The sequence below is a fragment of the Daphnia magna genome, linkage group LG8 (assembly GCF_020631705.1).
Source record: "Daphnia magna isolate NIES linkage group LG8, ASM2063170v1.1, whole genome shotgun sequence".
Lineage (NCBI taxonomy): Eukaryota > Metazoa > Arthropoda > Branchiopoda > Diplostraca > Daphniidae > Daphnia > Daphnia magna.
This window is the reverse complement of record NC_059189.1, coordinates 9,668,912-9,695,673: the sequence shown is the minus strand read 5'-3', so window position 1 is coordinate 9,695,673 and position 26,762 is coordinate 9,668,912. Positions and strand designations below refer to the sequence as shown.

At 39.4% G+C, this 26,762-nt stretch overlaps 6 protein-coding genes and 2 long non-coding RNA genes across 24 annotated transcripts; 6 read left to right on the top strand and 2 right to left on the bottom strand.

The window, feature by feature from the left end:
* Window positions 1-56: 56 nt before the first annotated feature.
* LOC116929543 (beta-alanine-activating enzyme) lies at window positions 57-3,459 on the top strand. 3 transcript variants are annotated; one of them, XM_032936806.2, is made up of 5 exons: window positions 57-573; window positions 640-797; window positions 867-969; window positions 1,036-2,388; window positions 2,468-3,459. In XM_032936806.2, exons 1-5 carry the CDS (start codon window positions 353-355, stop codon window positions 3,399-3,401), a joined length of 2,769 nt encoding a protein of 922 aa, XP_032792697.1. In that variant the 5' UTR covers window positions 57-352; the 3' UTR covers window positions 3,402-3,459. The 3 variants fall into 3 exon arrangements, with proteins under 3 accessions (XP_032792697.1, XP_032792696.1, XP_032792698.1); XM_032936807.2 differs by having other exon boundaries at window positions 61-214; window positions 393-573; window positions 640-969; XM_032936805.2 differs by having other exon boundaries at window positions 640-969.
* LOC116929545 (Golgi reassembly-stacking protein 2) lies at window positions 3,408-5,121 on the bottom strand. Its single transcript, XM_032936810.2, has 6 exons — window positions 4,935-5,121; window positions 4,788-4,868; window positions 4,528-4,731; window positions 4,253-4,470; window positions 3,974-4,178; window positions 3,408-3,905 (listed from the first exon to the last, which is right to left on the bottom strand). The coding sequence occupies exons 1-6, from the start codon at window positions 4,995-4,997 to the stop codon at window positions 3,546-3,548; spliced, it is 1,131 nt and encodes a 376-aa protein (XP_032792701.1). The 5' UTR covers window positions 4,998-5,121; the 3' UTR covers window positions 3,408-3,545.
* A 96-nt stretch (window positions 5,122-5,217) lies between these two features.
* Window positions 5,218-9,389, top strand: LOC116929544 (short transient receptor potential channel 4-associated protein). Its single transcript, XM_032936808.2, has 13 exons — window positions 5,218-5,566; window positions 5,627-5,752; window positions 5,818-5,996; window positions 6,074-6,318; window positions 6,384-6,494; window positions 6,560-6,691; window positions 6,755-6,868; window positions 6,934-7,171; window positions 7,252-7,306; window positions 7,378-7,676; window positions 7,739-8,051; window positions 8,130-8,481; window positions 8,584-9,389. Exons 1-13 carry the CDS (start codon window positions 5,489-5,491, stop codon window positions 8,877-8,879), a joined length of 2,538 nt encoding a protein of 845 aa, XP_032792699.2. The 5' UTR covers window positions 5,218-5,488; the 3' UTR covers window positions 8,880-9,389.
* Window positions 9,390-10,083: 694 nt separating this feature from the next.
* On the top strand, window positions 10,084-12,018 carry LOC116931324 (GMP synthase [glutamine-hydrolyzing]-like). 2 transcript variants are annotated; one of them, XR_006650329.1, is made up of 6 exons: window positions 10,085-10,315; window positions 10,390-10,480; window positions 10,766-10,863; window positions 11,027-11,208; window positions 11,277-11,664; window positions 11,727-12,018. XR_006650329.1 is itself a non-coding variant. In XM_045177862.1 (5 exons), the coding sequence occupies exons 1-4, from the start codon at window positions 10,314-10,316 to the stop codon at window positions 11,544-11,546; spliced, it is 717 nt and encodes a 238-aa protein (XP_045033797.1). In that variant the 5' UTR covers window positions 10,084-10,313; the 3' UTR covers window positions 11,547-11,664; window positions 11,727-12,018. The 2 variants fall into 2 exon arrangements, 1 of the variants encoding a protein (XP_045033797.1); XM_045177862.1 differs by having other exon boundaries at window positions 10,084-10,480.
* Window positions 12,019-12,682: 664 nt separating this feature from the next.
* On the top strand, window positions 12,683-13,555 carry LOC123475300. The gene is made up of 4 exons (XR_006650330.1): window positions 12,683-12,732; window positions 12,989-13,205; window positions 13,310-13,435; window positions 13,500-13,555. It is a non-coding gene; the product is annotated as an uncharacterized LOC123475300 (long non-coding RNA).
* A 258-nt stretch (window positions 13,556-13,813) lies between these two features.
* Window positions 13,814-15,182, top strand: LOC123475572. Its single transcript, XM_045178444.1, has 6 exons — window positions 13,814-13,836; window positions 13,905-14,018; window positions 14,127-14,150; window positions 14,259-14,303; window positions 14,364-14,444; window positions 14,540-15,182. Exons 1-6 carry the CDS (start codon window positions 13,814-13,816, stop codon window positions 15,180-15,182), a joined length of 930 nt encoding a protein of 309 aa, XP_045034379.1.
* Window positions 15,183-15,552: 370 nt separating this feature from the next.
* LOC123475299 lies at window positions 15,553-19,176 on the bottom strand. 14 transcript variants are annotated; one of them, XR_006650320.1, is made up of 11 exons: window positions 19,055-19,164; window positions 18,471-18,814; window positions 18,278-18,394; window positions 18,017-18,174; window positions 17,674-17,740; window positions 17,495-17,618; window positions 17,027-17,398; window positions 16,591-16,964; window positions 16,053-16,197; window positions 15,891-15,985; window positions 15,553-15,771 (listed from the first exon to the last, which is right to left on the bottom strand). It is a non-coding gene; the product is annotated as an uncharacterized LOC123475299 (long non-coding RNA). The 14 variants fall into 14 exon arrangements; XR_006650318.1 differs by having other exon boundaries at window positions 16,658-16,964; XR_006650326.1 differs by having other exon boundaries at window positions 16,053-16,964; window positions 17,027-17,260; window positions 17,317-17,398.
* A 3,992-nt stretch (window positions 19,177-23,168) lies between these two features.
* LOC116929538 (formin-like protein 16) lies at window positions 23,169-26,635 on the top strand. The gene is made up of 5 exons (XM_045177861.1): window positions 23,169-23,378; window positions 23,535-23,820; window positions 23,926-24,636; window positions 24,795-24,982; window positions 26,236-26,635. Exons 1-5 carry the CDS (start codon window positions 23,340-23,342, stop codon window positions 26,386-26,388), a joined length of 1,377 nt encoding a protein of 458 aa, XP_045033796.1. The 5' UTR covers window positions 23,169-23,339; the 3' UTR covers window positions 26,389-26,635.
* The last annotated feature ends 127 nt before the right edge of the window (window positions 26,636-26,762 follow it).

The window sequence follows — 26,762 nt, the reverse complement described above, 5'->3', positions numbered from 1 at the left end:
ATTTTGTATTTCTAAGTTTATTTAAAATTTAACTGGTTAACCTAAAATCTAAAAGATGGCTCTGACTCAAAATCGTGTAGTCGTCTGTTAGAAGCATGGATAGAAGATTGAAGAACAAGTAAAAAAAATCTCGTACTATTTAAAAACTTCCGTTGTATGCTTCATTTAATCATTGCAATTATGCCGATTTTGAAGTGTACATTCTTGTAGAAAGGTAGGCAACTTAAAATCCAGAAAAACAACTCAACGCTCTATGCCGTAGCCTGTTTCCAGCAAAACAACATACTTGACTTTATTTCGATAAAACTACTGAGTTCGTCGTATAGTTGATTGCATAAAGAAAACAGAATTGATGAAACGATCTTTACTTGATTGTGTCTTTCCTATCCGAGATCGCCAAGCCCCGGCTTTAACCTACTATGATGGAGAGTGTTGCACCACATTGCTGTATGGAGATTTATCAGACACACTCCTACAGGTTTCTCGAGTTCTTGGTCCTATTTGCTGTGCAAATAGTGTTGTTGTCTTTGCCATTAGAGAACTTCAATACTTAGTTGCTCCTTTAATATTAGGGTAATTTTGTGTTTTATTCACGTATAGAGGATGACTAGTTCAATTTACACTTGTGTTTATTTCCAGGGCATTAAAAATAAAGGCATCTTTTCTGTATCTGGATCCTGATTTTCCAGTTATAAGACAAAATGAAATAATAAAAAGAAGCAAGGCTTCAGTAATTATTACAGATTACAAAAATGACATGTCTGGATGGCAGTTCTTTACCAAAATAACATTGCTTGGTATGTGTGAGCTAAACATTTTCCAAGAAAGCCCTTCACTTAAAAGAGTGGATTTCCCTTTACCTGAAGAGTGGAATATTGCTTATATGATCCATACATCAGGCAGCACAGGTGCACCAAAAACAGTACGTGTACCACACTCTTGCATACTCCCAAATATCCTTGATCTTAGGTAATTTGATTGTGTAATCACTAGATTTTTACTAATACTAAACAAATCTTTCTTCTTCCTTTGTAGAGAAAATTTTAATATCCAACAGAACGACGTTATATTTATGGCTTCGCCGTTCACATTTGACCCCAGCATCGTTGACCTGTTTCTAGCCCTCTCGGCTGGCGCTAAACTGATACAAGTGGAGTCATCCATTAAAGCGATGCCATTAAGGCTTGCCGAAATAATCCGCGATGAAGGCGTCACTTTCATTCAAGCTACTCCATCCTTCTTCCGGCAGTTTGGTCACCTATCCAAAACACATTTGCTTTATCCGTCTACTCCGTTGCGAATTGTCGTACTGGGTGGAGAGCCATTTCCCAACCCCATAGCACTTGAAGAATTTCGTGCGCCTGGCAACTGTACAGTCTTCTATAACATATATGGTATAACGGAAGTGTCTTGTTGGGCCACGCTATCCAAGATAGAGTCAAATGATCTCCCAGCTGACTTGGGCTATCCTCTTAGTGAAACTGATCTGCGTATCGTAAACGAAAATGAAGAAGACATCACAACAGAAAATGGAGGTGAAGGATTCTTGATGCTGGGAGGCCGCAGAGTTTGCCTTATAGACGAAGAGACTCCCGATTCGATTACGAAGCCCATGTTTAGGGCAACAGGTGACCGTGTCCAATTTCTTAACGGGAAATTGTACTATAGAGGCCGGACGGATGAAACAGTCAAACGAATGGGAAAGCGGTTAAACCTTCATTCCATCGAACTATTAGCGTTATCGTCAGGTTTCGTACAGCAATGTTGCGCTTTCCTTGACTCCAATCAACTGCTTATTCTAGTTTGTACTGGAATTTTTACTGTTGAGCAGTTATCACAATACTTTCAAGAAAACGCAGCGACCATAGAGCAGCCAGATGAAATCCGTGTTTTGGATACTTTCCCCGTATCAAAGCATGGAAAAATCGACCGCAAGAAACTTCTTCAACTTGTTCAAAATCTACGTGTACCAGAAAAAACTCTAAACTGGGAAACCTGTCTTGCAAAGGAATGGATGATGGCGACAGGAAAAACTACAACCGATGAATCTAATTTCATCTTAAGTGGAGGAAATTCATTGTCTGCCATCAGGCTGTTCAGTAAAGTTCAAGAACAGGTGGCGCGACCACTTCCGTTACTCATCGATATTTTACTTAATCAAAGCTGGAAACACGTAGTTGATCATATACGGGAAGAGACACGTAAAAACACAGAAGTGGATTCACTGCTCAATCAACCTACCATAAAAATTTTTCAGCGAGGCAAACAAGCAGCCCAATCTCCTAAGCATATAGACCAAACATCGGAAGAAGCCTCATTTGAGCTCAAACAAATTTGGAAATTTAGCTTAAAGAAATGTATTGATGCATCTCCCCTTGTCATTCAAAGGTAAATTTGCTACTGTCTACTGCTAAACATATCAGTATTATCGACCATTTAAATATAATAGCAACATCGTTTGAAATAGGAAAGAGGTAGATGCCGTATTTGTTGGGTCTCATTCACACCATTTCTCTGCTGTAAGACTGGATAATGGACAGGAGATTTGGACAACAAGGCTACCTGAGCGGATCGAATCTTCCGCCACCTGCGATATGGATGGGTCGAACATATTTGTAGGTTGCTACGACGGTCACCTTTACTGTCTCGACGCCCGGACTGGGAATATTTGTTGGCATTTTAAAACAGGGGATGCAATCAAGTCTAGCCCAGTTTGCACCGGTTTCAGCGTAATATTTGGTTCTCATGACCGGATTCTTTATTGTCTTTCTGTTGCTCGGGGAGATTTAATTTGGAAGAGAACAATCTCCGCTGGTAGTCTTTTTGCCTCTCCGGCTTGGGATGGAAATAATCGCATTCTCTCTGCTTCATTGGATGGCACCTGCTCTGCCCTTACCGTCGCTACCGGTCAGCTGTTATGGTCGATGAAGCTAGCTACACCCGTCTTTTCAACTCCTGTTTGGTGCTCTAAGCTAGAGCGTTGCCTGTTCGCTAGTGTAGATGGATTTATGAATTGCTGTGCAGCAGATACAGGCGATATAGTATGGCGTTTTCGAGCGGCTGGGCCAATCTTTTCGACCCCGACCATCAGAGAACAGCGAATCCTTTTCGGCTCACACGATAATTTTCTTTATTGTTTACATGAAGAAAGTGGTCTACAGCTTTGGCGCGTTGGATTCACCAGTCCTATCTACTCTTCGCCTTTTGCAGCATCTGTAATTATCTGCAGTGATACTAACGGCTACCTTAAGGTTCTAGAGTTTTCTACTGGTCGCCTGCTTGCTCAATCTCGGATGGACGGTCAAGTGTTTTCTTCCCCAGTTATGGTTGACCATTTAGTGATAGTAGGTTGTCGAGACGACAATCTTTACTGTTTTCAATTAAGTAATAATCTTTCGTAAATTTACTCACCTCTTAAACCCCCAAGATTTATTCAATAAAGCAAAAGTTTAACGCTCACACAATATCCAACTGTACTATGCATAATAAAGCAAGACAAAATTTCCGATCATGTATAGATCAAACCGGGTGTTTCGACGACAGTGTTACACTCCAGCCGCACCACTTGGTATCGCTCTGTACGGATTAATGCCGGGCGGTGATGGATTTTCTGACATTTGAGGTGGCGGAGGTAATACTGCTGTCGAAGGAGGAGGAGGGGTAGGAGCAACCCCTTGAAGAGCAGATTGAGGCAAAGAACAACTCACTGTAATAGGGGGCATGCCAGGGAGAGAAATTGGCGTTGTTAATGGTGGTAGGCTAGGCATGCCTGGTATATTGGGGGGAGCTGGGGCAGGCATAGTCACGCCCGTAAATATAGGTGCGGGAAGTTCAGCTGAATTTGTCGAAGCATTAGTTTGAACGACGAAATCCTCATTCGTGGTAGGTGGTGGACCAAAAATAGCCTAGAAAAAGAGAATTGTAGACAAATCGTTAACAAAATTCGTCTAAAAATGAAAATGAATCGAATTACCTGAAGAGTGGTAGCAGACGAAGTCGGTAGAGTAGGAATTGTCGGAATAGCTCCAAGTTCTAATGGATTTGGATTCGATGGCACGCCAACACCTTCCTCGCTAGTTTGCTCTGATAGCAGTGGTATTTTCTCTGTTGTTCGGATGTCACTACTCGACCGCAGAGGAATACGATGTAGATAACCATAACCAATCCCACAACCAAGGCTATAAAAGAGTTTTATTTTCTGTTAGTTGGAAACTTATCCTGCATACCATTGCAAGCTGGCTTATCAATTTACCTGCCCTCTCCTCCCCACTGAGAGTTTGGTGTGATTGTCACTTCACGACATGAATCACTCTCAGTATTGTAGACATAAAGCTTCAACTGTCTGTTTTCATGGGCTTCCACTAAAGTAAAAAGATCTTCACTTTCATGCAACACTGAATCAGCACCAATGATATAGTCAGTGTGAGCCTGCAGACAAGCTTGTTGGGCTGGCGAATTTGGCTGCACATCCTGTAGAGACATAAACTTGTTACAACTTCTTGAACAATAAGGTTTTAGGGTATTCACCAAAATGTGCCAAACATTTTCGTTGGCACCCTCAAAAGAACAAAATCGAATGGAGACACCCAATAGGCCTGAGCCACCCCACATCTGACTGGGGATAATTCCAACCTGCCGAACAGTCTGGGATTTTGAACTATAGACTGTTAGTTTTACTTCACGCTCAATGTTTAACTTGAGAAGGTCTTTCAGCGTCTCATTATCTTGATCCTTTAAGCAAATATATTTAGCAGACTTTCATAGTATTTCAAAGTATTATAGTATACCAGACGGGTGCTTCCAATAGCGACTATAAAATCAAAGAATGATTCCAGTCCAGCTCGCTGTCCCGGTGATCCATCTTGCACCTACAAATTGACACATCATCGGTTTTTAACTCGTCTTCTTTTAGAATTCTGTTTGAATGTTTTTACCCTTAGAACATGATACCCTTCAGTACCTCCACCGGGAATTTGTAAACTTTGAGAGCCACCCATCGCATGCACACACCAGGAAAAGTTATTTCAAATTTTATTGTCGTTTTTATCTTGTTGCAAACAGAATACTTCAACTTGGACTTCAAGGGGACGTGACGTGTTGACGTGTGTTTAGCCGTAGGCCGCAACGAAGAGTGCGTTCACAGGACGGATTTCTGTGCGCGCGCAATATTGCAATATTGGTCTGCTAACAAAAACCCGAGAAGTGGAAAAAAGAAGAAAGGAAAGGAGGTGTCTAGCTCTGTCTTGATGAGTTGAATGTCTTTCTCCTCTCATCACGTATCTTCCGAATTAGTTTTCCGCCCCTTTTGACCCTGTCTTTAACGTTTCTTGAGAACACTGGTCATTCAAACACCTAATTTCGCACGAAAAGATGCCTTTCAAGTGAGTTCGCAAGGGGTGGGTGGTATCAGATTTGCGATTTTTGCCAAAGCACTGCCCGTTTTTGGTTTATTTTCCTCACCTTAACTTGGAATTTTGCAAATTTCAAAATGAAGAAAATTGCGAACATATCTGTGCAGTTTTTGTCAAGTCAATATTCAGGTAGAGGACCCTGCAATATTACCCAGGTATGATTATTTAATTTAGGTAGCCTCTTGGAATCTGTGAACCAAAACTTTGTTTTGTAGGTCCATGCTGAAGTCCTATCACGGTATCCTGGCCTAGTGTCCCAGGTTGCCCCCGTAATGAAGATCCTTCAGACATGTATCTACAATGGTCCCCCACACCCTGAAGACCTTACCAAGTTGCTTGATGTGAGACAATTTTATATGCATATTTCAAAGCATTTCTAACCTTTTATTTTCAATTCATCTGGAAGAAATTCCATGGACAGTTGAAACCTTCTGTTACTCTGGAAGCTGCACTGAATGAAAGGACTGAGAACCAGCAAAACGATCAGCTGGCAATTGTTTTCAACAAAGAAGGGGGAATGGACTTGTTGATCACCCTAATACTGTCTTACGTGCCCTATGATTCCCTCTCTAAAGCAAAGTTTGGGTAACTTGTCTTGCAAAAATAAGTTTGATTTCTTAAAAATTCAACTTGGGGAAAAAAATATTAACTTCTGTCTATAGAATGGAAATCATACATAGAACAAGAAGAAATGCCGATGCAATGCGTATTCAGAAGATGTGCCTAGTGATTTTGAGACAGCTATCCATCCTCGATCCAGATTGCAGTCTTGCTTTGTCTACCTGCGACACACTTTTAGCGCATTGCTTCCGCGTGTTGAAGTCCACTACGTTGACGGAAACATCCTGCGATCTCATTGAGCACCTTCTGCTATCGAGGAATGACCTAGTCCAGTTGGACGGTTTTAGTAAGATCATTTAAGGGCAAAACAAGAAAAAAAAATAATAATCACGTTAAAACTTCCGAACCTAGAGAGGTTAAGTGACGTATTGCAGCAACTGGACGATGAGACCTTGTCTCAGACATACCGTGTTCTTTCCTTGGCAGTCTCTGATGTCGACGAAAGTGAGAACAGGGCCTCTCGTAAGATTGTTAAACTCTTGTATTTTTGTCACCAATTTGTAATTTTTATTCGTTTCCCTCGATAGTTTTGGCTCAGCGTCGGCAAAAGCTTAACACACGTGTCAATGAGATGACCGTATCCAGTTTGAATCGAGACTATGTCGTTGCCATACCTGGTCTTTTGGGAAAAGTCCTGAATTACGCTTGTAGCCTGCCTTGTAAGAACACAAATTTTATCACATTGGCAGAATGTGTTAGTATAAAGGATGATTTCTTTTCAGTTGTTCCTCGTTATCCCCTTCCCAGCACCGAAAATGAACAATGGATGGCTTGGATTGATGAAAATTTGTCACATAACAGTCATAGTTTCGATACCGTCGGCGGATTCCTTCAAGGTGGAATTATGATTAGTATAGCCCTTCATGAATAATTTTTGTAAAACATTGTTTTGATTCATTAGCTGTACTGGAGGATGTCTTCCGGGATGAGCTCGAGATGAGCTCACAAGTCAACATGGATACGGAAAGCTACGTGGCGGATGCGTTGGAGCTGCCATCCCAATTGACCCGTCGAGTCGACGCTCTTTATTTATTAAGTTTACTGTTGACGGGTAGCCAAAGAGGCAAAGTGCAAGAAATTTTAGCCAAATTAGGCATTGGGCCGCTCTTGTCCGCTTTATTTGAACAATTCCTCTGGAAGTAAGTAAAATTTATAATTTATTTATTTATTTTTTTTTTCAAAAACTTGTTTAGTTAACCCGTTCGCTATGTTTCGATAGGCCGTCCACAACAAGACATACTACTGACCACGCTAATCAATGCAATTGCAGTCCCGTAAGCTACACCTTGATAGTTAGATATTATTGTTTTCAAATGATCAACACCGTTTCTATTGCAATTATCAGGAAATGATCTTAAAGATCCAATTGCTTCGTTTAGTGCATAACTTCTGCTCCCATAGCAGTTACAAACATGTCCTACTTTCCTATAGTGAAATGGATGAGCTAAAACAGCTATACACCGAATTCGAAAGTTCTACTGTGCCGAATAGCGCTAGCAACAGCTCTTCATCGTCAGCTTCCACCTCTTCCGGCGTTGGCGTTACTACGACCCTAGCCAGCTTACCTTATTGCACGGGAGGTTCTGGTTTGCTTTCCAAAATAATTCGCGTTTTGAAAAATGTGCCAACTTCATCGATTTTTCGGTTCGCCCTCTTTTTTATTGATTATAGCCTATCAATTGTTCTAACGTTTTCATTTCCAATAGTTTTTGGCTGTGTCGTGCTGTCGAGAGCTGGTTACGTAGCAGTAGCCATTACGGAGTAGCAGATCAGCTTTTTGTAATCACACGAGGTTTGTTGCAGCACATTGTCCACGTATTGCTGGAGAGCGAATCAGCTGTTGAACCGTCCGTGGTTGTGGGTGGAGTCGCAGGCATCGCCCGCAATAATAACGGATCTCTTGTCTCGGGACCACCGCGTGAAGTGGCCCAGAGTAGCTTTGACCTTCTAGGAGAAATGATCCGCTTTAACATGGAAGCCTGCAGACAACTAGATATCTTGCTACCCAACGAAGCTAAAGTAAGAGTCCCAAAAACTCAAAAAAGGGGGTGTAAAAAATTGGAATATTAAAAAATATTTCGTTTTTATCGTTCGAAGGTTTCTAAATATCTGGAGGTGGTTCATGGCAATTTAATTGATTCAAACATGTTTTTGCGATCTGTCTTCTTGACGATGGATCACTGCATGGAGGGCGGCACTGGTGGTCGTTTTCAGCAAGCGGCGGTTTTTTTCCCGACGTCCAAATTTTTTTCATGGTTCTTACACCTACGTCGGCGTGTATGCTATCTGGCTCTGTTAGTTTCATCCATTTCAGTCGATACCCTAACGCTTGAGAACGTCAGCTGTCTCAACACGGCCCTTATTATTTTAATGCTAGCGGCCCGCCAGGGTACACTGACTAATTGCCTAAAAATGCTGGCGACTGCTACGATCGAGCAGCTTCGACTTGGTAAGTTAAAAAATATTGCCGTTGATTAACCTTATTTAGTTCAATCGTTTGTTTATTTATAATCCTTGTATTAATTAAAGACATTTTTATTTGTTTATCCAGGGCCGGCTGGAATTGAAGATAGATTAGGAGCTAACAAGAAGCGGTGTTTGGAGCCACGTCACATATTATCGAGCTTGTTTCAGTTGCTGCGCTTTTGGCGAGTTCACTACCAACCGGGTGACCAGTCGTGCATTTCTCTGGAAAAAGGTTCGGGTATTGCGTTCGAAGAATGGATCCGCACCATCGACTTGCTGACGAGCGTCGATACTACGTCACCCTATTCTTTGCTTCATTATTTGCCGGAAGATCAATCCCGCATCGTTCAAACCTGGGATATTGAAATGGAATGTAATTGAATGACTTTCCTTGATAATAATAATATTGGCAGCAGCCACCTGATTCTGTCGTGACTTTTCTCATACTATGGCTGTGTGTGCGTGTAGCCAATCTAGCGTGTTATGTACATCAGTTGTGAATAGCTTTTCCCTTCGACTGTTTCTCCTTGGCGTACGCGTATTCTCTCTTATCTATTGGTCCATTTTCTTGTTGTTTTTTTTTTGACGCAGCAAAAAAAATTTTTTTGCATCCAGATTATCTCCCTACGAGTTGAGTCTCTCGTGTTCGACAATTATTATTATTATCATTATTATTTTTATGATTTCACTGTTTTATTAGAACCCTGCTCGCTCGCGCACTTTAAAAACACTACGTTAAGCGGTGTACATATTTCAACTCAGGTTTCTCCCTTTCTTGTTCTGTTTTCCTATCTTCTTCTCTCTTTGTCTTTCATCTTAACCATCTATATTTGATTGTTTGTTACCATTCTAACACGATACATTATGGAAATAAATAAATTTTTGTCCGGGTGTAAGTGTGAATTTCCTTGAGAATTTCGTGTGAAAAAAAATCACACGGGATTATCAAAATTGAACACTGAATCACACAGTATAATCAAAACTGACCGCTAGTTTCGATTAAGTAAATGATTTACTCGTTAAATTAGCCGATTTTAAAATAAACGAAAAAGTATTGTTACCACCCAAACTTTATATTTTGTTGCTTACGTTAAGTTTAAAAAAAGTATAAGACCAATTGAAAAATAAACTTGGCTTCCGTGATTAGCATTCAATTCTGAATTGAAATCATGTATTTTAAGCGAAAGTTGAAATTTGGCCAAAAATGGAAAAGTGGGAAGGGTATTGCCTTCCCACTTTAGTCAAAATCTGCGAAAAACGACATCTCATGAAATTCGACAAAAATCACACGGAATAATCCAAATTGAACGTTGATTTCGATTAAGTTATTGGTTTTCTAGTTAAACCACCTGTTAAAAAAAAAATGTGCTGCCCTTTTTAAAACTTAGTTTTGGGGTTTTTCTGATTCCGAGTGTTTGCTACTATGGTTCCGTTTCAAGTTTTAAAAGTTATAAGTTTTATTGAATTCCAAATCAAAATTCTGAGCCGATTTTTTATACAATAAGTCGGTCTTAAAATGTCGGGCTTAATTAATCAAGTAAAATTAGATATCTTGTCAATAGATGGCTACATTGTTTAGTGGATCGTCTGCAGTAGAAATTCATGTTCATCAGATGTGGCCTAGTAGTTAGGAATTCGAGATATGTTAAGCGGATGAATATTAAATGTTCAGTGCGTTCTGTTTTAAACATTCTTTTGACTACTGCTTAATAATAATGCACTGAAATTTGCCATTTTTTCGTACCAACCCGAGAGACAATTTTTCACGACAAACGCGGTTATTTGAAAGTTGATTTTTCACTAGACGTAATTTGAATGTACAGTACAGTATATTTGCATGTTATTTCTTTCAGTTTTTATTTGCTGTCAGACAATGTTTCCATATCTTTAGGTGCAGTTCCTGTACTCAACCCTACAGTGTGCAAAAAAAGACGGTGGAAAAAATCTGCTCATCATGCTGATCCGCACAAAGCCAGATCCATGTAAGCAATCTTGAAATGGTCTATGAACAGTAATTTTGGTTTATATTTGGCTTTCATGTGCAATATAAAATCTATTACAAATATTTATAATAACTAAACTGTTATTGAACCTAGGACTACACAGTATTAAAAGACTCTTCCCTTAAGGAAATTTGTATCCGTTGACTTTCTGTAGATGACTCTTGTATCAAATATTTTTCTGCTTCTTGGAACAAGGAACATAGGATGTCTTGATGCCAATCAAGTATCATTGGAAAGATTGTAAAAATGTGTTATTGATTGCAGAGTCAGAGAAAAATGTGTAGAAACTGAAATTCTAGCCCTGGAAACCCAAGGTGCCCTTCTGCTTCAACAAGGCTATGAAGCAATTACAATTTCAGGAGGTAAAGATTGAAACCAAAAACAAATCAGAAATTTTTTAGTTAACTTTTCTGCTTAATGTATTGTTACCCTTAACTTTTGGAAACATGAAAATGTATACATGTGTTAAGGGGCAAGTTAATGAATGGTTGAACCAAAAACGAATTTTACATTACTTATGAACAGGTCCCAATTCAGTTAACGCGGTGATGGTCGATTATGCTAATATGGCAGCTAAGGAACATGCCTTATTGCTTAATCGGATTGAAATCGCGACGTCGGAAGAAGAGCGTCTTGTTCTAGAAGAACTGTCCAGTCGCAACCAGTATGTTGCCCCGCTACTGCCTATTCACATTGGCGGTGTTAAGGTACAAGAGCTTCGCAATTTAGACGTTTTGTTCGCCGATTTTTATAAAGATCGTTCCCTTCCTTGCAGGGCCGAACTTATAGCTATTTCGTAGAACTGAGCTCTGATCAGACACAGCCAAACTGGAATGATCTAGCCCCCTACGCCCGCTTGATACAGCGTGTTTGCTATAAATTCGGAAAGGCTGGGCGTGAATCGGTGACAGACGTTACACCTACCTACTTAACGAGTAACATTTTGGCGATCTTGAGGGAAGCGGATTATTTGTCAAATAAAATATTACGGGATTCGGGTTGCTATAATAAGAAGCTAGCGCAGATGCTAATCATCCAATCTTGATCCCTTTCACTTTGATCGCGATTCTAGTCAACGCATTCCATCATGCCATTGATCATTCTTTTCACAGGACTTTATGACTGGAATTCCTGCAATTCCTGATACCCATTTGCCCCAAGAGGTAAGTAAAAAGTGGGTACATTTTTAACAGATCTTGCTGTAAACATGGATACCGCTTATTAGGTTGAAGACAAGATGGTTGAAACCGTCTTAACTGTTCCAGGAATTTTTAGGGTCTTGTATGATCTGACTGCGAAACCACCCTGGACAATGGAGTGGGAATTATTTGATTTACGAACGTTTCTTAGGCAAATGATCTCCGCCACTCTTTACAGAACACGGATACGGAATTTTATCACTGACCAGATTTAGAAGGGATATATTATAATAGTGGATTCAGTAAAGACTTTGGAAATTGAAAAATTAATCAGCTTTGTCGTCTCGTGAAAATCTCTTAAACTGGCTTCTTAGGAAATATTCACGTGGTGACTTGTTGAGTATTCCTTAATATACATGCACACTTGTCGGAAATAATGGGTGCATTTGGTTTTCGTCGAACAAATTAAACATTCTTAATGTGCAGCTAGGTGGGTTGTTGTTGCTCTCCGAAGGCTATTCGATGCGTTATGCCATTTCCTGAAATTGAACATTTAGAAAATATGGTATTGGTTCGCAAATTGTTAAGATGTATACAGGGTGGTACCATAAAGTATGAATGTGGGAAAGGGTACGTAGGCTTCTAAAAGTGAAGAACAGCTATGACGTCTTCGGTAAGCAGAAAAGATACTGCTTATTGAAGCGTCAGATGACGGTTTTAAGAATGGACTCTTTTCTTTGATGAATCTATGAATCTGTGCTTGGAACTGGCAGGTGGCGTTTAGCAGTGGCACCCAATCTTTATTCTAAAAACCCAGAAGTGTTCTTCACTTTCCACGGGGATTGATTGATGATACTTGTTAATTAATCCATGAAGAATACAAATACATGAATAAGTGGAGGGTTATAAAAGTTTAAAACTGTAATTCCTCATGGCATTTTCATTCACGCATACGCGGCAGTTCGTCAGCAGACGAACCATTGAAATAGCCTTCCGCAGTCTAGCTGCATCCAGCCAGATACTAGTAGAACCCGAAACAATGTTTTGACAAGTACTGTCATACTTCTGTTGCAGGTTTTCACTAAATACCAAGTAAGTAAGGGGTTTAATCGCGTTAAATGATTTTTCGATTCAAGTCTATTTAGGTGTCAGAACTCAAATTATACTTTTAGAACTTTTAAAACACCGCATAGCTTTTATTAACAATAGTTTACTTTTACAACTATCAAAATCTTGTTAACCATTTAAAGGAGAACAAAGTTCATTTTTTAGATTTCTGGAATTTCGACTTCCGGTTTTACTTCCGGTTTTAAAATGCCAAATAACTCCTTATTTGTTGGTCTTTCAGAAAAAAAATCACATTTTCGTGATCCTCGTCAAATTTGGGGTCGACTCTATGTATCAACTCAAAATACCCCAAAATCGTAAAAAATCGCAAGTCATTCCCAGCCCAAATTTAATAAGGATCACGAAAATCCTACTCGTTTTGTTATGGGATCAATATTTCCGAAGATATTGGCTACTTCAGGTGACTTCCGGGAAATTTTCGTGACAATCTGCAAAAAGTAAAAAATGAGCTGTATTGTTTTAACAATTTCAAATACTTTTCAGGCATGCGTTAGGGTGTGGTAGCTATTATTCTGTGTTTTTCTTGCTTTCAACACTACAGGCTGATCCTACGAGCAACGACAGTTTTACCTACAAATGTTTAGTGTTTCGTGCTGCAACCAGTAGTTTATATTCTAGGATGTTATGCCTAAAATTGGAATTCAGCTATCAGATTACCGAAATTCAAGTACTTAAAAGCAAGTATTGTACTTATTTCAACGTTCAAAGTAAAATATAATTTTTGGTTCTAGGTCGAAACTGTAGATGGCGTTGATGTGCGTCTATGATGAAGATTATGAGTGACAAGTTAAATGGGTGTTTGTTACGTTGCCCTGTTATGTATTTCAAAGGATTTTTCGTCAAAAATTTACGGTATGTTGTTATCTATTCAGTATTTCTATCGTTGGGTATGTATTGAAAAGGAAACCCTAGAAATAGATTGCTTTTTGTATGTGGTGGTGTTTCGCCTTGTCAGGTATGCCAGCTGCTGAACCATCAGCCTGCATTCCTGCTATCAATGTACCACAAGAGATCCTGACACTTTAAGAAGGCCACTATTGCTTACATGAAGATCACCATCCAGTTCAAGTACTGTTAATGGACCTCAAGCCATTTGTTTACGCTTAGTAATGTGTTCTCTCGGTAGTCAATGACAGGAGCTTCATCTACTTTGTGTTGCTAATCATCAGCCCTCAGCATCCCAGGTATCAAGATTTCAAAGTTTCTCTGATTAGCCAACCATCATCCATACCCTTCAGCTCTTCATTGTGGTATTTAAGAACATTACTTATCTTCCACTACATACATCTGTAACAATTTTCTCTACGCAGGCTTCTCTTCATCTCTTCTTAGTCTGCTGAATGCCAACATTAAATAAGGTTCATCATCATTGCCTTTCTATGGTATTTTAATTTGGTGGATTATCTGGATTTCTCATTTTTAACAAATCTTTGTTGTATAAATGGAAAATCTTCATTGTAAATCCTGCTGTTCTTCTCACCGTTACTTAGCCAGCCCCCATGGATAGGCTTTAACAACATCTGCATTTTTTTTTGGTATTTTAAGTTTCTACGTTTTGGAGCATTGTTGTTTTGTAACAAAAACTTCTGTGATAGGACTGCAAATATTCATCTTCGTTTGGTACAACACTGCCGTTTTGACAATTTTGGTAGTTTCGTCCCCAGTGGACCACACGCGTAAGTTCTTTATCTTTTTCATCGTTTTATCAGACAAATGCCATTTTCCGCTCGAAACTATTTACTTCTTTTTTTGCAAAATTTAATCTATTTAGAACTACATTTATTTTGTCTTCCTGTCGTTGTTGTCTACGACTTCACATCATCGCTGTCTTCGTTGACGTCTTCGCCTTCATCTCCGTCTCGTCGTCTTGGCCGTCTTCGCCCTTGTTTCATCGCCGTCTCGTCTTGGCCGTCTTCGCCTTTGTTTCATCGCTGTCTTGGCCGTCTTTTTCTACGCCATCACTTCGTCGCCGACATGTCCTTCGCCCTTCACGTAGGGAGGTCACCGTGGATCGTCGTCCTGGTATTGCTTTATTTTGCGTTGTTATGTTTAAGTTAACCCGTTGGCTGCCACCCCGTTTGCGTCCCATTTTTTTTGTAGCTTATAGGGACCGGCCGCAATGGCCTTCGCCGCAAGGCGCCTTAGGCAATGCACCAGTAGGGACTTCTCTTTGTCGATGCGGTGGCGGATTCCTGAGGGTGTGCATTCCCTGTAATGGATTCCGTCACCGTGTCAGCCCGGACTTGTCTTCGGACAAGTCCCACCTTGTTCGCGATCCTTATGACGCGATACTTAGTTACTGTAGTTTAAGCAACCTACGGGTTGCATGGCCTGGCAGCCAACGGGTTAATTTAGTTAAGTGTATGTATGTTTATGTATATATTTCTGTGTATATTTATCGTTATGTAAAATAGTGGTGGAATTGTTGGGAGGAGGTGGGACAATAAAAACAATTGAAATTTTAATTTATTCTTCGTGTTTATTTCATTCTACCTTATTCGACTTTATCCAAATCAAAGATAAACTTAGATTATTTGTTTTCCCAACTCTAAGTCCAGCCATCTCTATAGTACTTATTTCAATAGATTTCATTGTCGGTGAAACACCAGTGAATAAATTTTCTTTGTTCTATTTTACTGTGAAGTGCGATCACTTGGCAAGAAAAAAGGGAAAAAATGATGTAAAACTAACTTCACATGGTGGCGTCACAAAAGGCATTAACCATTACCTTCTTTAACTCCTTGGTTTCCGTTGAATGAGGTAATGATTTAACAAACACAAGAATGATACTAGATATGTTTTATTTACACTGACAACATAACATTCTGACAGCATTCTCTTCTGTCACCGATTGACTCCAACACTGATGCCACACATCAGGTGCCTCCAGGATCTCTGCGAATTAAAACTGTAAACCACGATTGAAAAAACCAAGTTCTGAAATGAACCAAGTCACTCAGTGATTTTGCGGCCAACAGAGTACATCAGGTACATCCTAAAGACCTGAAAGCACAATTAAAAAAACTTAAACTATTAACAATAAGTTCTAACATCACCTGATGACACCTGACAGATTAAGAAAGAGAAATAGATTATAAAGAACTACTTTTTTTACATATCACCTTTGTTACTAAATGGGTTTATTAGACTATAGAAGATGAAAAGCGTAGACTAAGGGAGATGAAAAGCGTCATTGCAAAGCCAAGCCATTTTACTCCTTTAAAAATTTAAAATGTATGTGGTAGGCTATCATGTTTCTTTGACATAAATTTTTGCCATAATACCTTGAACAACTCTGCATTGATTGAATTCACAAGATGCAGCTCAAAACACAGGGAATTGGTGGTGGAATTTCAAAAAAAGAGACGTTCGTTTCAGCATCTATGCTCAGTCCGAAACCACGCGAAAATGGAACAGCTGACGGGACAGCTGACATATCCAAAAAAAATCTTCGGAGTTAGTTATTTCTCCCATAGATGTCTTGAAAATATAGCAATGGTCTTGAAACCAAACTTGAAACCCTCCCACTTTTCCTTAAGCAAAGTGAACCTGACTTTCTTGTAAAAAAATAACTCTACTATGTCTTCCAAATCAAATTGAACTAAATTTTCGACATTACCGTTTAGATTTCAGATTATGAATGAATGAATGAAATCAAGACATCTAGGGAAGAAATAACTAACTCCGAGAGAGATGAATATACATACTCCGTTGTGTAAATTTTTTAGCAAATATTGATTTACTTTAATTTAGTGTTCGTTTGTTACATTACACGTAGGTCGTTACGTTACAAACAAATTGCTAAAAATTAACACAACCTACAAACAATAGTAGCAGCAAGATTCGATATTCCAAAACTAGAAATAAAATAATCATAAAATTAGCTCACAAATGGCTGAAATAACAACGTTCAACTAAATCACTGATAAGGGGACTGGTGTCGACTGCCACTGCGACAGCCTCTTCGATTAAATTAATTTGAGGGAAGGGGGGGCTGGTGTCGTATGATACTACGACACTGGCCTCCCCGTACTTGAATGATTTTAAGAGGGCTGGTGCTGGTGGCAATGCATCATCATTCGGCGAAGAGCGCGACACCAGCCCCCCCTTAACAATAGAGGCGGGGGGGCCTGTGTCGTGGAAGCATACGACACCAGGGAGCTGGTGTCTTCTGCTACTCTCACAACCGTTTCCTGCTAAATGAGAATCAATTAACAAAAGGATAATTTGATAAGACAAATTTTGTTAGAAAAGATACCTGGCGGCAAAAGTGAGACAGACTCGGTAATAGCACAGCTGATGCGGTTTACATCAGCTAGCGTCCCACTTTCTGAAGTTATCTACACAGTAACATTGCCACTAATTCCCATCGCCACCTGGGATTTTCAGCGTTTCCTTTTTGTTGGGGATTATGAAATCTAACGCAACCTTCAGTGCCTTTAAGATACCCATAACGTCTCGACAAAAAAAATTCCATGCACAGTAAAAACAGCTTTTAAAAAGATGGAACCGAAGACTGCGCCGAGTTAATACTCTTCCTTTGATTACCTAAACGAATATAATTCTTTGATGATTCTCTCCCACAATTTTTGAATCATTCTTCTTCTTTTATCCTTTCGTTTTATACGCACTAAAGGGTTAAAGAAAATAATATAAGTCAAGAGGAAACGGGGCCACAGAAAACAAGGGGGTCCAGATAAGAACTTCAATGATTTTGTAAAATTACCATAACATGGGCGACATTAAAAGGATCCGGAACTCTTCGGTTGCCCTTCCAACGAACATGTACTTATACTTTTTTATACCAAAACTCCATCAATATCCTCTTCGAATCCATTACGATTGCGAATCTACATTAAAGAAATTAAGTATACTTCAGCATAATATTCTTGCTGAGACACTTACTAAAAACAGCGAAACCCTATTGGCATATCTCTCGCGAATTACTACCACGACATTGCGATTATTCTACCTACATTACAGAAACAGAACGTGAATGAGTAACAAATTTTTTGTGATAAACTCATTTAACATAGTAAAACATCTAGTCAACTGTGATCCAATTCTCCCACTCAGGATATTCTTTCCACAAATAAAACCAATAGAAGTCAGTAAGATATCTTGAAGATATAAATAAATATAAGATATAAATAATAGAAGTAAATGATGCGGCAAATATTCATACTGCTCTCTCTTTTTACCATGTCACCATCACTCAGAGTATAACCTGTATTGATATATCTTTTACCTATCTTTGCAATGACACTTGGTTGGTATTAGACATTAAGGCATCCAATGTCCCTTTTCATAAGAAGCAGGAAACACTTCCTGCCTCAAAAATCATTTCAAACAAATCCATAGACACCAACTTCCAAGAGAAGACCTTTCATTTCATACTACCTAGCCCTATGATTAATAACAATTTAGCTAACATCAACATGTCATTAGAGATATGTAAGCCAAACCAAAAATACTGTTGGTTTGTTATTTCAAGCTTGTTTATACGAACCCATCATTGTGCAGTTCTGCATGAAAGGCAGAAATTTCCATTATTTCAATTAGAATATTTTCTCAGGGATTGGTGTATTTAAGAAGTGCATCATAACACTGCTGATATGGACCATACCTGAAGAAATGCAAACACTGTGAGACAGATGATAGCAAACAAAAACTAAAAGAAATAATGTGCAAATATACTGTACCATTCAAATGATGCCAAGTGACAATCCACCGACAAACAATATATACAATGAAAATGGTAAAGTTCTGTGAAAAAGAGGAATCCTTCCAGTTGGCCTGAAAACATGGCAAATTTCAATCATGCTAAAGAAATCCCTTGGATATTAGATCTAAAATAATAACAATAAAAATTATTCATACAATTAGCATAGATAAACTCAAAACCATCCTCAGGAATGAATGTTGTTTTCCACTGACTAATTTCATAGGTGACTAATTGTTGTTGCCCCGTTTGGTTGACTTAGTCCCATGCGACTCATTTAATGGTTGGACATAATAGATTGTTGAAGGGCATAGCCCACTACTGCTGAAACAACACAAAATCAAATAAAAATTTTAAAAATTTTTCTTTGACTTAGCTCAATGGATATGTTTTGCGATTCCCTCTTGAGGAACCCAAACACTACCACTGTGCACACGTATCATGGTATAGGAGTTATAACTCCTATACCATGACACGTATCATCAAATGGCCAGTTTGAGAACTAAGTGAGATATTATGGCATAACTAATTGCCTTACATACCCTAATTTATTAATACGCTTACCATTACCAACGGGGTCTCCCACATGCAACGCCACATCAAGTCACACATGCAACCACTTCCAAGTTCCAATGCGCGTCGCCGCTATGCCGCCATTGACTGTACAGTAGCGAACTAGCGATCGAAATGGGCCTAACAATCGATCCATAAATTCAATATGTAGTGGACTCCTCCTTCGTTGCGTAGTCTATTCAAATCCCTCCTATTAGTGTCATTTTAACCGTTAGATGGCAATGCTAGTTAGCTATTTATTTTCTACATAAACGATAAGCTAGCGATAAGAGTTGTCTATAAAAAATTTATCAAACGACGTTCCGTACATTATAATCAAAATCCCTTCGAGATTTACCTTGGTAAAGCTAGAAGGCTATGCCGTGGTTATAGGCCCCAAACTGTTTATTGTTTCCCCAGGGGTTCCAGCCGGCTGGCGATTGGTTGCGAATTGGGCAGAATTTTACGGAACGCCAAATTACCCCCTAAAATTTCAGCACCTCAGCAAGGGCCATTTCTTTTTTTCGCAGAAAATTATCACCATCAGAAAATTATCACTCATCTTCAACGGTTTAGGGCTTATTTCGTTTTTGGCTAAGATTTAAATATAGCAAACTATGCACGATTTAAATTCTGAATGGACCGAAAGTCAGGAAAATTAAGTTGGTTTTTACGATAGGCGTATAGTTTATTTTCACATATGTTCTCGTTATCGGAAGGACGCGTGATGACGACCCGTCATTTAAACCCCTTAAACCTTTATATGCTTACAGTTCTGAATTCAACATCGATGCAACACTTCGCATTTTACACACGTGCACAATCTGTCACATGATTCTTAGATGCAAATTACCATAACAATCAGTGAGGTTCGCGTAGTACACGCAGGACTGCTTGAGTGCGTTGCACAGGCCGTATATGATACCTGATGATACGGTAGCCTATTTTCTTATTTCATCCACTTTCGTGGGGAAGTGATTTCATCCCTTGTTACAAAACTCGTAGAAGAAAAGGAGGTCAAAAAAAAAAACGGTACATCATTTGAGGGATCTTTGGTTGCGACGGTCAGTTATATAGAAGCTATAAAACAAGTTCTTCGAAAAGATCCAGTCGGTACCCCTATATAGCTAATTGAGGAGCATTCTCGTGACAGTACATTAGAAAAGTAAATGTGAGAATGAGGGCAGATTGTTGTCTAATGGCTTCCCGTAGGCTTTACCTGGGTTGTAGTTTTCGATGCTCGATGAGCATTTTTAGTAGTTCAAACTAGAATTGTTTGAACAGGTATATTGTAAAGGTGTATATCCCTGTTTTCCATCAGAATATGGCGGTGAAATGTTTAGACACGCATCCGGATCGTTTGAAATTCACTCGCCTTTATACAATTCAAGTTCGCTAACGGAAAATTCAAACCAAGGACGACTTATTTTTATATGCAATCGGAAAAATTGCCTTTTCCATAAGTATCAACTATAGCGATTCGCATGATGTGCGTTATCACCAAACTGTGTAGCCTAGATATACAAATAGCTATCAATTATACCATTTATACCTCACCCAGACTATTCAAAAATTAGTGCAGATTTTATGCATCCTATTTGCAATTATACCTCACATTCTTTCAAAGGCAGTCGATCAATAGCAGAAGACTATAAGTTTATTTTCCTGTTTTCGTTTCAACATTTTATAACCAAACACAGTCGTAACACAAATGCTTTGAAAAACGAATTTGCATTCTAGCCTACCAACATAGATGGGCTACTTTTCAGGTTTTTAGAAAGTCTGAGTACAAAAACCATTAAGATTTTTGTTCTCACATTAAAGGTTGCTCCCTAAATCAAATTTTGTGTTGTCTGTATAAATAGAATGCAAATTTTTACCGCTCAGATTTGTTTAGATGTAAAACCAACTGTCAATTAAATTGTCCAAATCGGGATTGTTTGTTCTATTTCACCACATGAGCGCGGCCGTCTTACAAATGCCAACAACAGTCACGGTCTGGCATGAAACTTGTATTTATCGTTCAGCAAAAGTCGGCCCATCTACACGCCTCAGTTGCACGCAGTGACAAAAAAAGACTTCTTTAAGACTTCCACCAAAAACCAGGAAAAGCAAAGAGGTTTCGGATAAAAATAAACTCATGAAGTAACAAGGTCAAGTTTTCTTCAGGCATCATCGTTGGAGCCCCATACAATTTCATGGTAGCTCAGCTATATATGAGAATGAATTTTAATTACCCACACGAGTCAACTACTAGGTCAATGAAAGCCTGCAGGTTTTTTGCTATTCATCAAACAAAAAAGAGCCATCGCAAAGTGTATATTCGTTGAACATGCACGAGTTGAAGCTGCACATCGTTATGTTGATTTCAATGAACTTCTCGAAAGATCTCACATTGCGTCACTATATATATTTATATAGGGTTTGGCGCAAATATCTTTTTCTTCGTTCCGCTGTCAAATACAGGTTCGTTTCTCTCGCAGATATTGTACGACTGCTGTAACGGCATCTTATTATTTAAAATTTTTATTTTTTTATTTTTATTTTAGTGTTATTTTATTTTATTTTTTGTGTGTATCCCATTAGAAGAACTTATCAGGTATTTATCTGAAAACTTCAAGACTTATATGCTCACGATCCTGTTGCTTGACTTACGTGCTGCAACGGTTCCAGAGCGGACGCGGTGGTGCATTTTGCGTCTAATGATTGATTTCTCGTGTTCACGATATTGACGTGAAATGTGAAATTCACGGGGAAAAAAATGCGTGAATGTGGAAGTGTGTCGAGAAAACGGCGTGGTTCTTTCCCAATATCCCGATAATATTTTTTATGAATATATATGCTAAAATTCGTTAGGGAAACCAGAGTAGGCTATATGAAGCAATATCAGCGTCCAGTAGGGTCTATTTAAAAATAAACAAACAAATTGCGGCAATTTTTTAAGTGAATGCTTCAAATTTGCGTGACTCTATAGCTGACAGCTCATATAGAAGACCAATGATGGACGAATGAGCTGGATACGTTTCGGGGCGAGGACAGAAGGTCAACGAGTCAATTATTTTATTTTTTTGTTGTTGATCACGTTAACTATTTGTTTCTGCTGATATTCGATAGAAACTTGACCTTACGCCCAGCATTTATTTGAAAAGAACTTCATAGCAAAAAAATGCATAGTATATTCATCACTACGCGATTTCTGTAAAGATATGCTGATTACTACATTCTTTTTGCCAGCATGTTACAACAACTAACTCAATCATTCAGCAGTCACCTGTAGCCAAGCAATTGGTAGTGCATCAGTTAAAACACTACAGGCACATACGAACATTGGTGAATTTCTTTTGCATATACGGTGCTAAAGGGTGCGGCAAGCGGCCAAAAAAAATTTCAAAACTTGCATGATCCCGAAACCTCTTGGACATTTCTTACAAAACATTGTACCTGCAAAACCAACGACAAAATAACGAAAATGAATCGAATTCATTTGAACAGTTTTATTTATCCATTTATGTTTCAGAAAAGGTACAAACATTCGCAAATGAATTCTAAAAATGTAATCTTGGTCCGGGAATAAATAAAAGTTTCAAATTTTTAAATGGGAAAATTACTACCATGTACTTAGACTGTCTAGGAAATTTGCAGCTCAATATTCACACATAGAAGCAATTTAATTTGGGCCATTTGGGATAATAGATCAGGTTTGAAGGCTTTTTATCCAGACACTCAGTCTCTGAAATTTCATGTTTTTGGGGGTTTTTTCGTTTGTTGCTTGTTTTCTGAGTCGGCATTCCTTGACAGCCCAATAAACGCGCACCTGCTCCAAATATCCTCCCGTCTTCCTGTATCCACTCAAATTTAAACTAAAACATGTTCTTCGGCAAACAGGATTCTGATTCAAGATAATGAATGACGAAACATTTCTGGTTCTTTGGGCTGCTAGAAAACTGTCTATAGAGGGGAAAAAAAGGGGTCGATGAGGCCGCATGTTCAAGCTGCCTCGACGTTCAAAGCTGGAGTTCGTGTCCACCTTGATTATAACAGTCTCTTTGGTTGCGCAACACATCCGCTGATGCCCGCCTTCAATGCCATCGCTAGATGAGACTTACCAGAAGGAACTGGTAAATCAATGGGCCAGCATGCTGGTCTACGTTATACAACGAAAAACAATTGACTTGTGTGGTTGTGCGTTTTGCCATCTCCTCGTTTGTGCAAGTGCAAGTGGATAACCTGCATTGCAATTGGCCGGCGCTTGTTTAAGCGCTTAGGTGTGAAAAGCCTTCTTCCGAACAGCCCTGCCATGGCTAAGAATAAAATTGTCTTTCTACCAGTATTCACGGTAGGCTTTTCTCGGTTCAACCGCTTGTAACATTTTGAAAATCTGACATCAACGAACGTATAGTAGGCTATACACGAACATTCGGTTCGTGTGTTTTCGGGGGGAAAGGGCATAAACTATTCCAATATTTACGTAATAATCACCGACTATATGCAGGTGATTCTTGTCCTTATCTGTCCGCAAAATGCCATCCACGGAAAACAGAATTTCTTTCGGCGTTGGATGTCTCGTTCATCTTTGAACAAATGGTCCTTCGCCAAATCACGCCAGGACGTGTTCGGCGTGGGAGTTGGCCTCGTCGGTCCTGATGTCTACGATCCTGGTTTAAGCGCAGCTCGCTGGACAACGTCTGACGTGGTGCCCGCACAGCATGCCGTCCTCATCGATAGCTCGAGGAACCTTATTCGTAATGACGGACTGGTGGCTCAAACTGATGGGAACGGTATGTCATTTTACCATTGATAAGACGATTGGTTATAATTTAATCCATGACATGAGTATTAGATTCCATTCCGTCCTAATTATTTGGGTTAAAATTTGAATAAAGGTGGGGCGATTGCAGGGCCCATAGTGGCGGGTGTTGCAGGCGCGGCGGCGGGAGCGGCCGGTGCGGCGGCCGTAGCAAGCGTTGCTGCTCTTGCTGCCAAATCATCTTTGCTCTGGTGGATTGCTAGTGGTATGACAGGTCAAAAACCGAAACCACCTAAACCGCCCAAAGATCCCAAACCTCCACACCGTCCAAAACCACCGAAAGACCCGAAACCGCCAAAAGACCCGAAACCGCCAAAAGACCCAAAACCGCCCAAAGACCCAAAACCGCCCAAAGACCCAAAACCGCCCAAAGATCCAAAACCGCCTAAAGATCCCAAACCGCCAAAAGATCCCAAACCACCCAAAGATCCCAAACCGCCAAAAGATCCTAAACCGCCCAAAGATCCAAAACCGCCGCATCATTGGAAGCCGATCAAGGGTCCGAAACCACCGAAACATCCGAAACCGACATGGGATGATAAACCGCCGCATCATTGGAAGCCGATCAAGGATCCGAAACCCCCAAAACATCCGAAGCCACCGAAAGATCACAAACCACCAAAACACCCAAAACCGTGGCATCACCTCAAACCGATAAAGGATCCGAAGAAAGGAGAACTGGGAGATTATGAATACGTGACAGAGGACTATGATAACGTGGAATGGACAACGATGGAAAATGCAATACTTGAAACCACTACCGAAACAACGTTTACCCATCTAACATGTAAGGATGTTGCCCTAAACGTATAATTTTGTTAACTTACGAATTTATTTCGTTAAATTCGTATGGCTTTTATTTGTACTTCAATGAAAGCAAACTCGGATAAGAGGAAATTGTCTTCAACTATGAATTAATTAACTCTTTTTTTTTTTTTTTTTCAGTCTGCCAGGACGGGGATGATTTGATTGATTCACCGATGGAAGTGGTTACGGACGTAGCCAGCGGATCATTTACCATAAAAGGGAAAGACGAGAAAAACTGTTCGTTAAGTATCACAGAGCCTACCGGTGAAAACATCAGCTTGTCGTGCGACATAATCACGCTTGGAAATGATGAATCATCTATAAAGGTAAGGCATTCAAATTTTAATGTAGACCATCAGTTAATTTTAAAAAATAATAATAATAATTAATTGGTCATTAAGCGGCATTTTCTGCTCCAAAGAGATCCGCCTGCTTCATTTGGCAATCTATCACTAATGAAGTAGTGCTACCTAGTAGTATAATTAGTTTTCTTATGCCACTGCTAAAGGCCGATTTCTGGTCCTCCCAAGTTTTGCGTTTAGACTAGTAGCACAACGGCGGCTTTTTAAAGAAATAATTCCTTGTTTTCTCTTGGTGAATTAATCTTGCACTACTTAGCATCGCCTGGCTGCCAAAGCATGCCAAATAATCCTAAACGGGTGTTTTACAAATGTCCAAAGGTGCGAACGCAACCGGTTTGCGCTTGGAGAGTAATAAGAGTACTTTGGGGCTACCTAAGGATAAAACTGTTTGCATATCATATATGACAAGAAATCGTCTTCAAGGATTCCACGCGTCTACTACGAAGCATTGCCGCTATATTTGGGTGGCCTCGTTGGGAAATATTCTAAAATCGTCAACAGCGAGCTTGGTTCAAATGCTTTTCGGGCTTTTTTTGGGTGTAACCATAATTAAATTTGATGGTTGTATGATTGTTAACGCCCATGCACGTGCTGTTGCAAATCGTCCGTTACTTCTGGAAAAATCTGGGCTGTTCTTCGGTCCTTTATGAAACGAGAATTTGTTTCCCTCATGAACTCGAATGCCAAATAACCCTTCCAGAACCATGATTAGGTTGCAAACATGGCATCAAAGATTGCCTAATATCTACCTGTCGCTTTGGTCTGCGGATTCTCTCGCTTCATTTGTATTGGACTGCGGAAAAGTCCCTTTAGATAGCTCTGAGCATCCATTTTAAAAAATCCCCCCAAAATATGCAGGTTTTAAATAATTTTGGACACAAAATATATGCAAGGAAGAGTTATTGGGGTTTGGACGTGAGACGTGCCCTCTACCAAAAAGGAACCGAGGCTAAAGATGTGCGCAGTTTCGATTGCACAATAGAAAAAATCCCCGCTTCAATTTATTCAAATGTAGAAGTAAATGGCAGATGATGGGAGGGGTATGTTAAATAGATTAGAACTGCGAGCTAACTGGAAATCATTAAGATCAGAATAGCTTTTCAATCGTATAGATATATAGTTTACATAATTATATTGATGAAGTAACTAAATCTTGAACGATATGATACATAATAAGACTAATTCTCAATTAACCGTTTAATTTGTGTGCTATGCAGATTACAGACGGAATCGCCGTTGTGGCTGACGCGAATGTTCCAAATTCCGGGGTCTTCAGCTACACATCGATGACAAACGAGTTGATTTTGAATATTAGAAAACGTGGAACACCGGACTATTCGTGTTGGTGGACTCCAGTTTATGCTAATTAATAATACCCTCCACCCATGCGTCTCATTTTTATGACCCAAATCCCTTATCACCTCGTTAACAAACACGGCCTTTATTTATTATAATATTTATGCTACCTTTGCATTATATCCCACTGAGATGTATTAAATGTCAAATAGTTTAAACCGATAAAAATTTAATACTTTGTTGTCAAACGTATATATCGTAAAAATCAATTAAATATTTTCTATTTCAACCGTGGCAACATAAGACGCCTCGCATACGTTACGCCAGTGTTCAAACCCATTTTCTTTCAAAAGTGGATAGTTGTCTTTAAAAAAAAATCGTCGAAAGGAGAAAAAAACTATGCAGATGACCATGCAAGTGGCCAGTAAGCCAGCCCCACAAAAAAAAA

Coding starts and splice junctions, on each gene's coding strand:
- LOC116929544 (XM_032936808.2), top strand. CDS start 5,489: ATGAAGAAAATTGCGAACATATCTGTGCAGTTTTTGTCAAGTCAATAT. Junction 5,753..5,817: donor ACCTTACCAAGTTGCTTGAT/GTGAGACAATTT, acceptor TTCATCTGGAAG/AAATTCCATGGACAGTTGAA. Junction 6,495..6,559: donor AAGTGAGAACAGGGCCTCTC/GTAAGATTGTTA, acceptor TTCCCTCGATAG/TTTTGGCTCAGCGTCGGCAA.
- LOC116929543 (XM_032936805.2), top strand. CDS start 353: ATGAAACGATCTTTACTTGATTGTGTCTTTCCTATCCGAGATCGCCAA. Junction 574..639: donor GTTGCTCCTTTAATATTAGG/GTAATTTTGTGT, acceptor GTTTATTTCCAG/GGCATTAAAAATAAAGGCAT. Junction 970..1,035: donor CCAAATATCCTTGATCTTAG/GTAATTTGATTG, acceptor CTTCCTTTGTAG/AGAAAATTTTAATATCCAAC.
- LOC116931324 (XM_045177862.1), top strand. CDS start 10,314: ATGTACAGTACAGTATATTTGCATGTTATTTCTTTCAGTTTTTATTTG. Junction 10,864..11,026: donor AGCAATTACAATTTCAGGAG/GTAAAGATTGAA, acceptor ACTTATGAACAG/GTCCCAATTCAGTTAACGCG. Junction 11,209..11,276: donor TTCACATTGGCGGTGTTAAG/GTACAAGAGCTT, acceptor CCTTCCTTGCAG/GGCCGAACTTATAGCTATTT.
- LOC116929538 (XM_045177861.1), top strand. CDS start 23,340: ATGGCTAAGAATAAAATTGTCTTTCTACCAGTATTCACG. Junction 23,821..23,925: donor GGCTCAAACTGATGGGAACG/GTATGTCATTTT, acceptor ATTTGAATAAAG/GTGGGGCGATTGCAGGGCCC. Junction 24,983..26,235: donor ATGATGAATCATCTATAAAG/GTAAGGCATTCA, acceptor TGTGCTATGCAG/ATTACAGACGGAATCGCCGT.
- LOC116929545 (XM_032936810.2), bottom strand. CDS start 4,997: ATGGGTGGCTCTCAAAGTTTACAAATTCCCGGTGGAGGTACTGAAGGG. Junction 4,732..4,787: donor CTATTGGAAGCACCCGTCTG/GTATACTATAAT, acceptor ATTTGCTTAAAG/GATCAAGATAATGAGACGCT. Junction 4,471..4,527: donor AAAATGTTTGGCACATTTTG/GTGAATACCCTA, acceptor ATGTCTCTACAG/GATGTGCAGCCAAATTCGCC.
- LOC123475572 (XM_045178444.1), top strand. CDS start 13,814: ATGAAGATCACCATCCAGTTCAA. Junction 14,019..14,126: donor CCCTTCAGCTCTTCATTGTG/GTATTTAAGAAC, acceptor ACATTAAATAAG/GTTCATCATCATTGCCTTTC. Junction 14,151..14,258: donor ATCATCATTGCCTTTCTATG/GTATTTTAATTT, acceptor ACCGTTACTTAG/CCAGCCCCCATGGATAGGCT.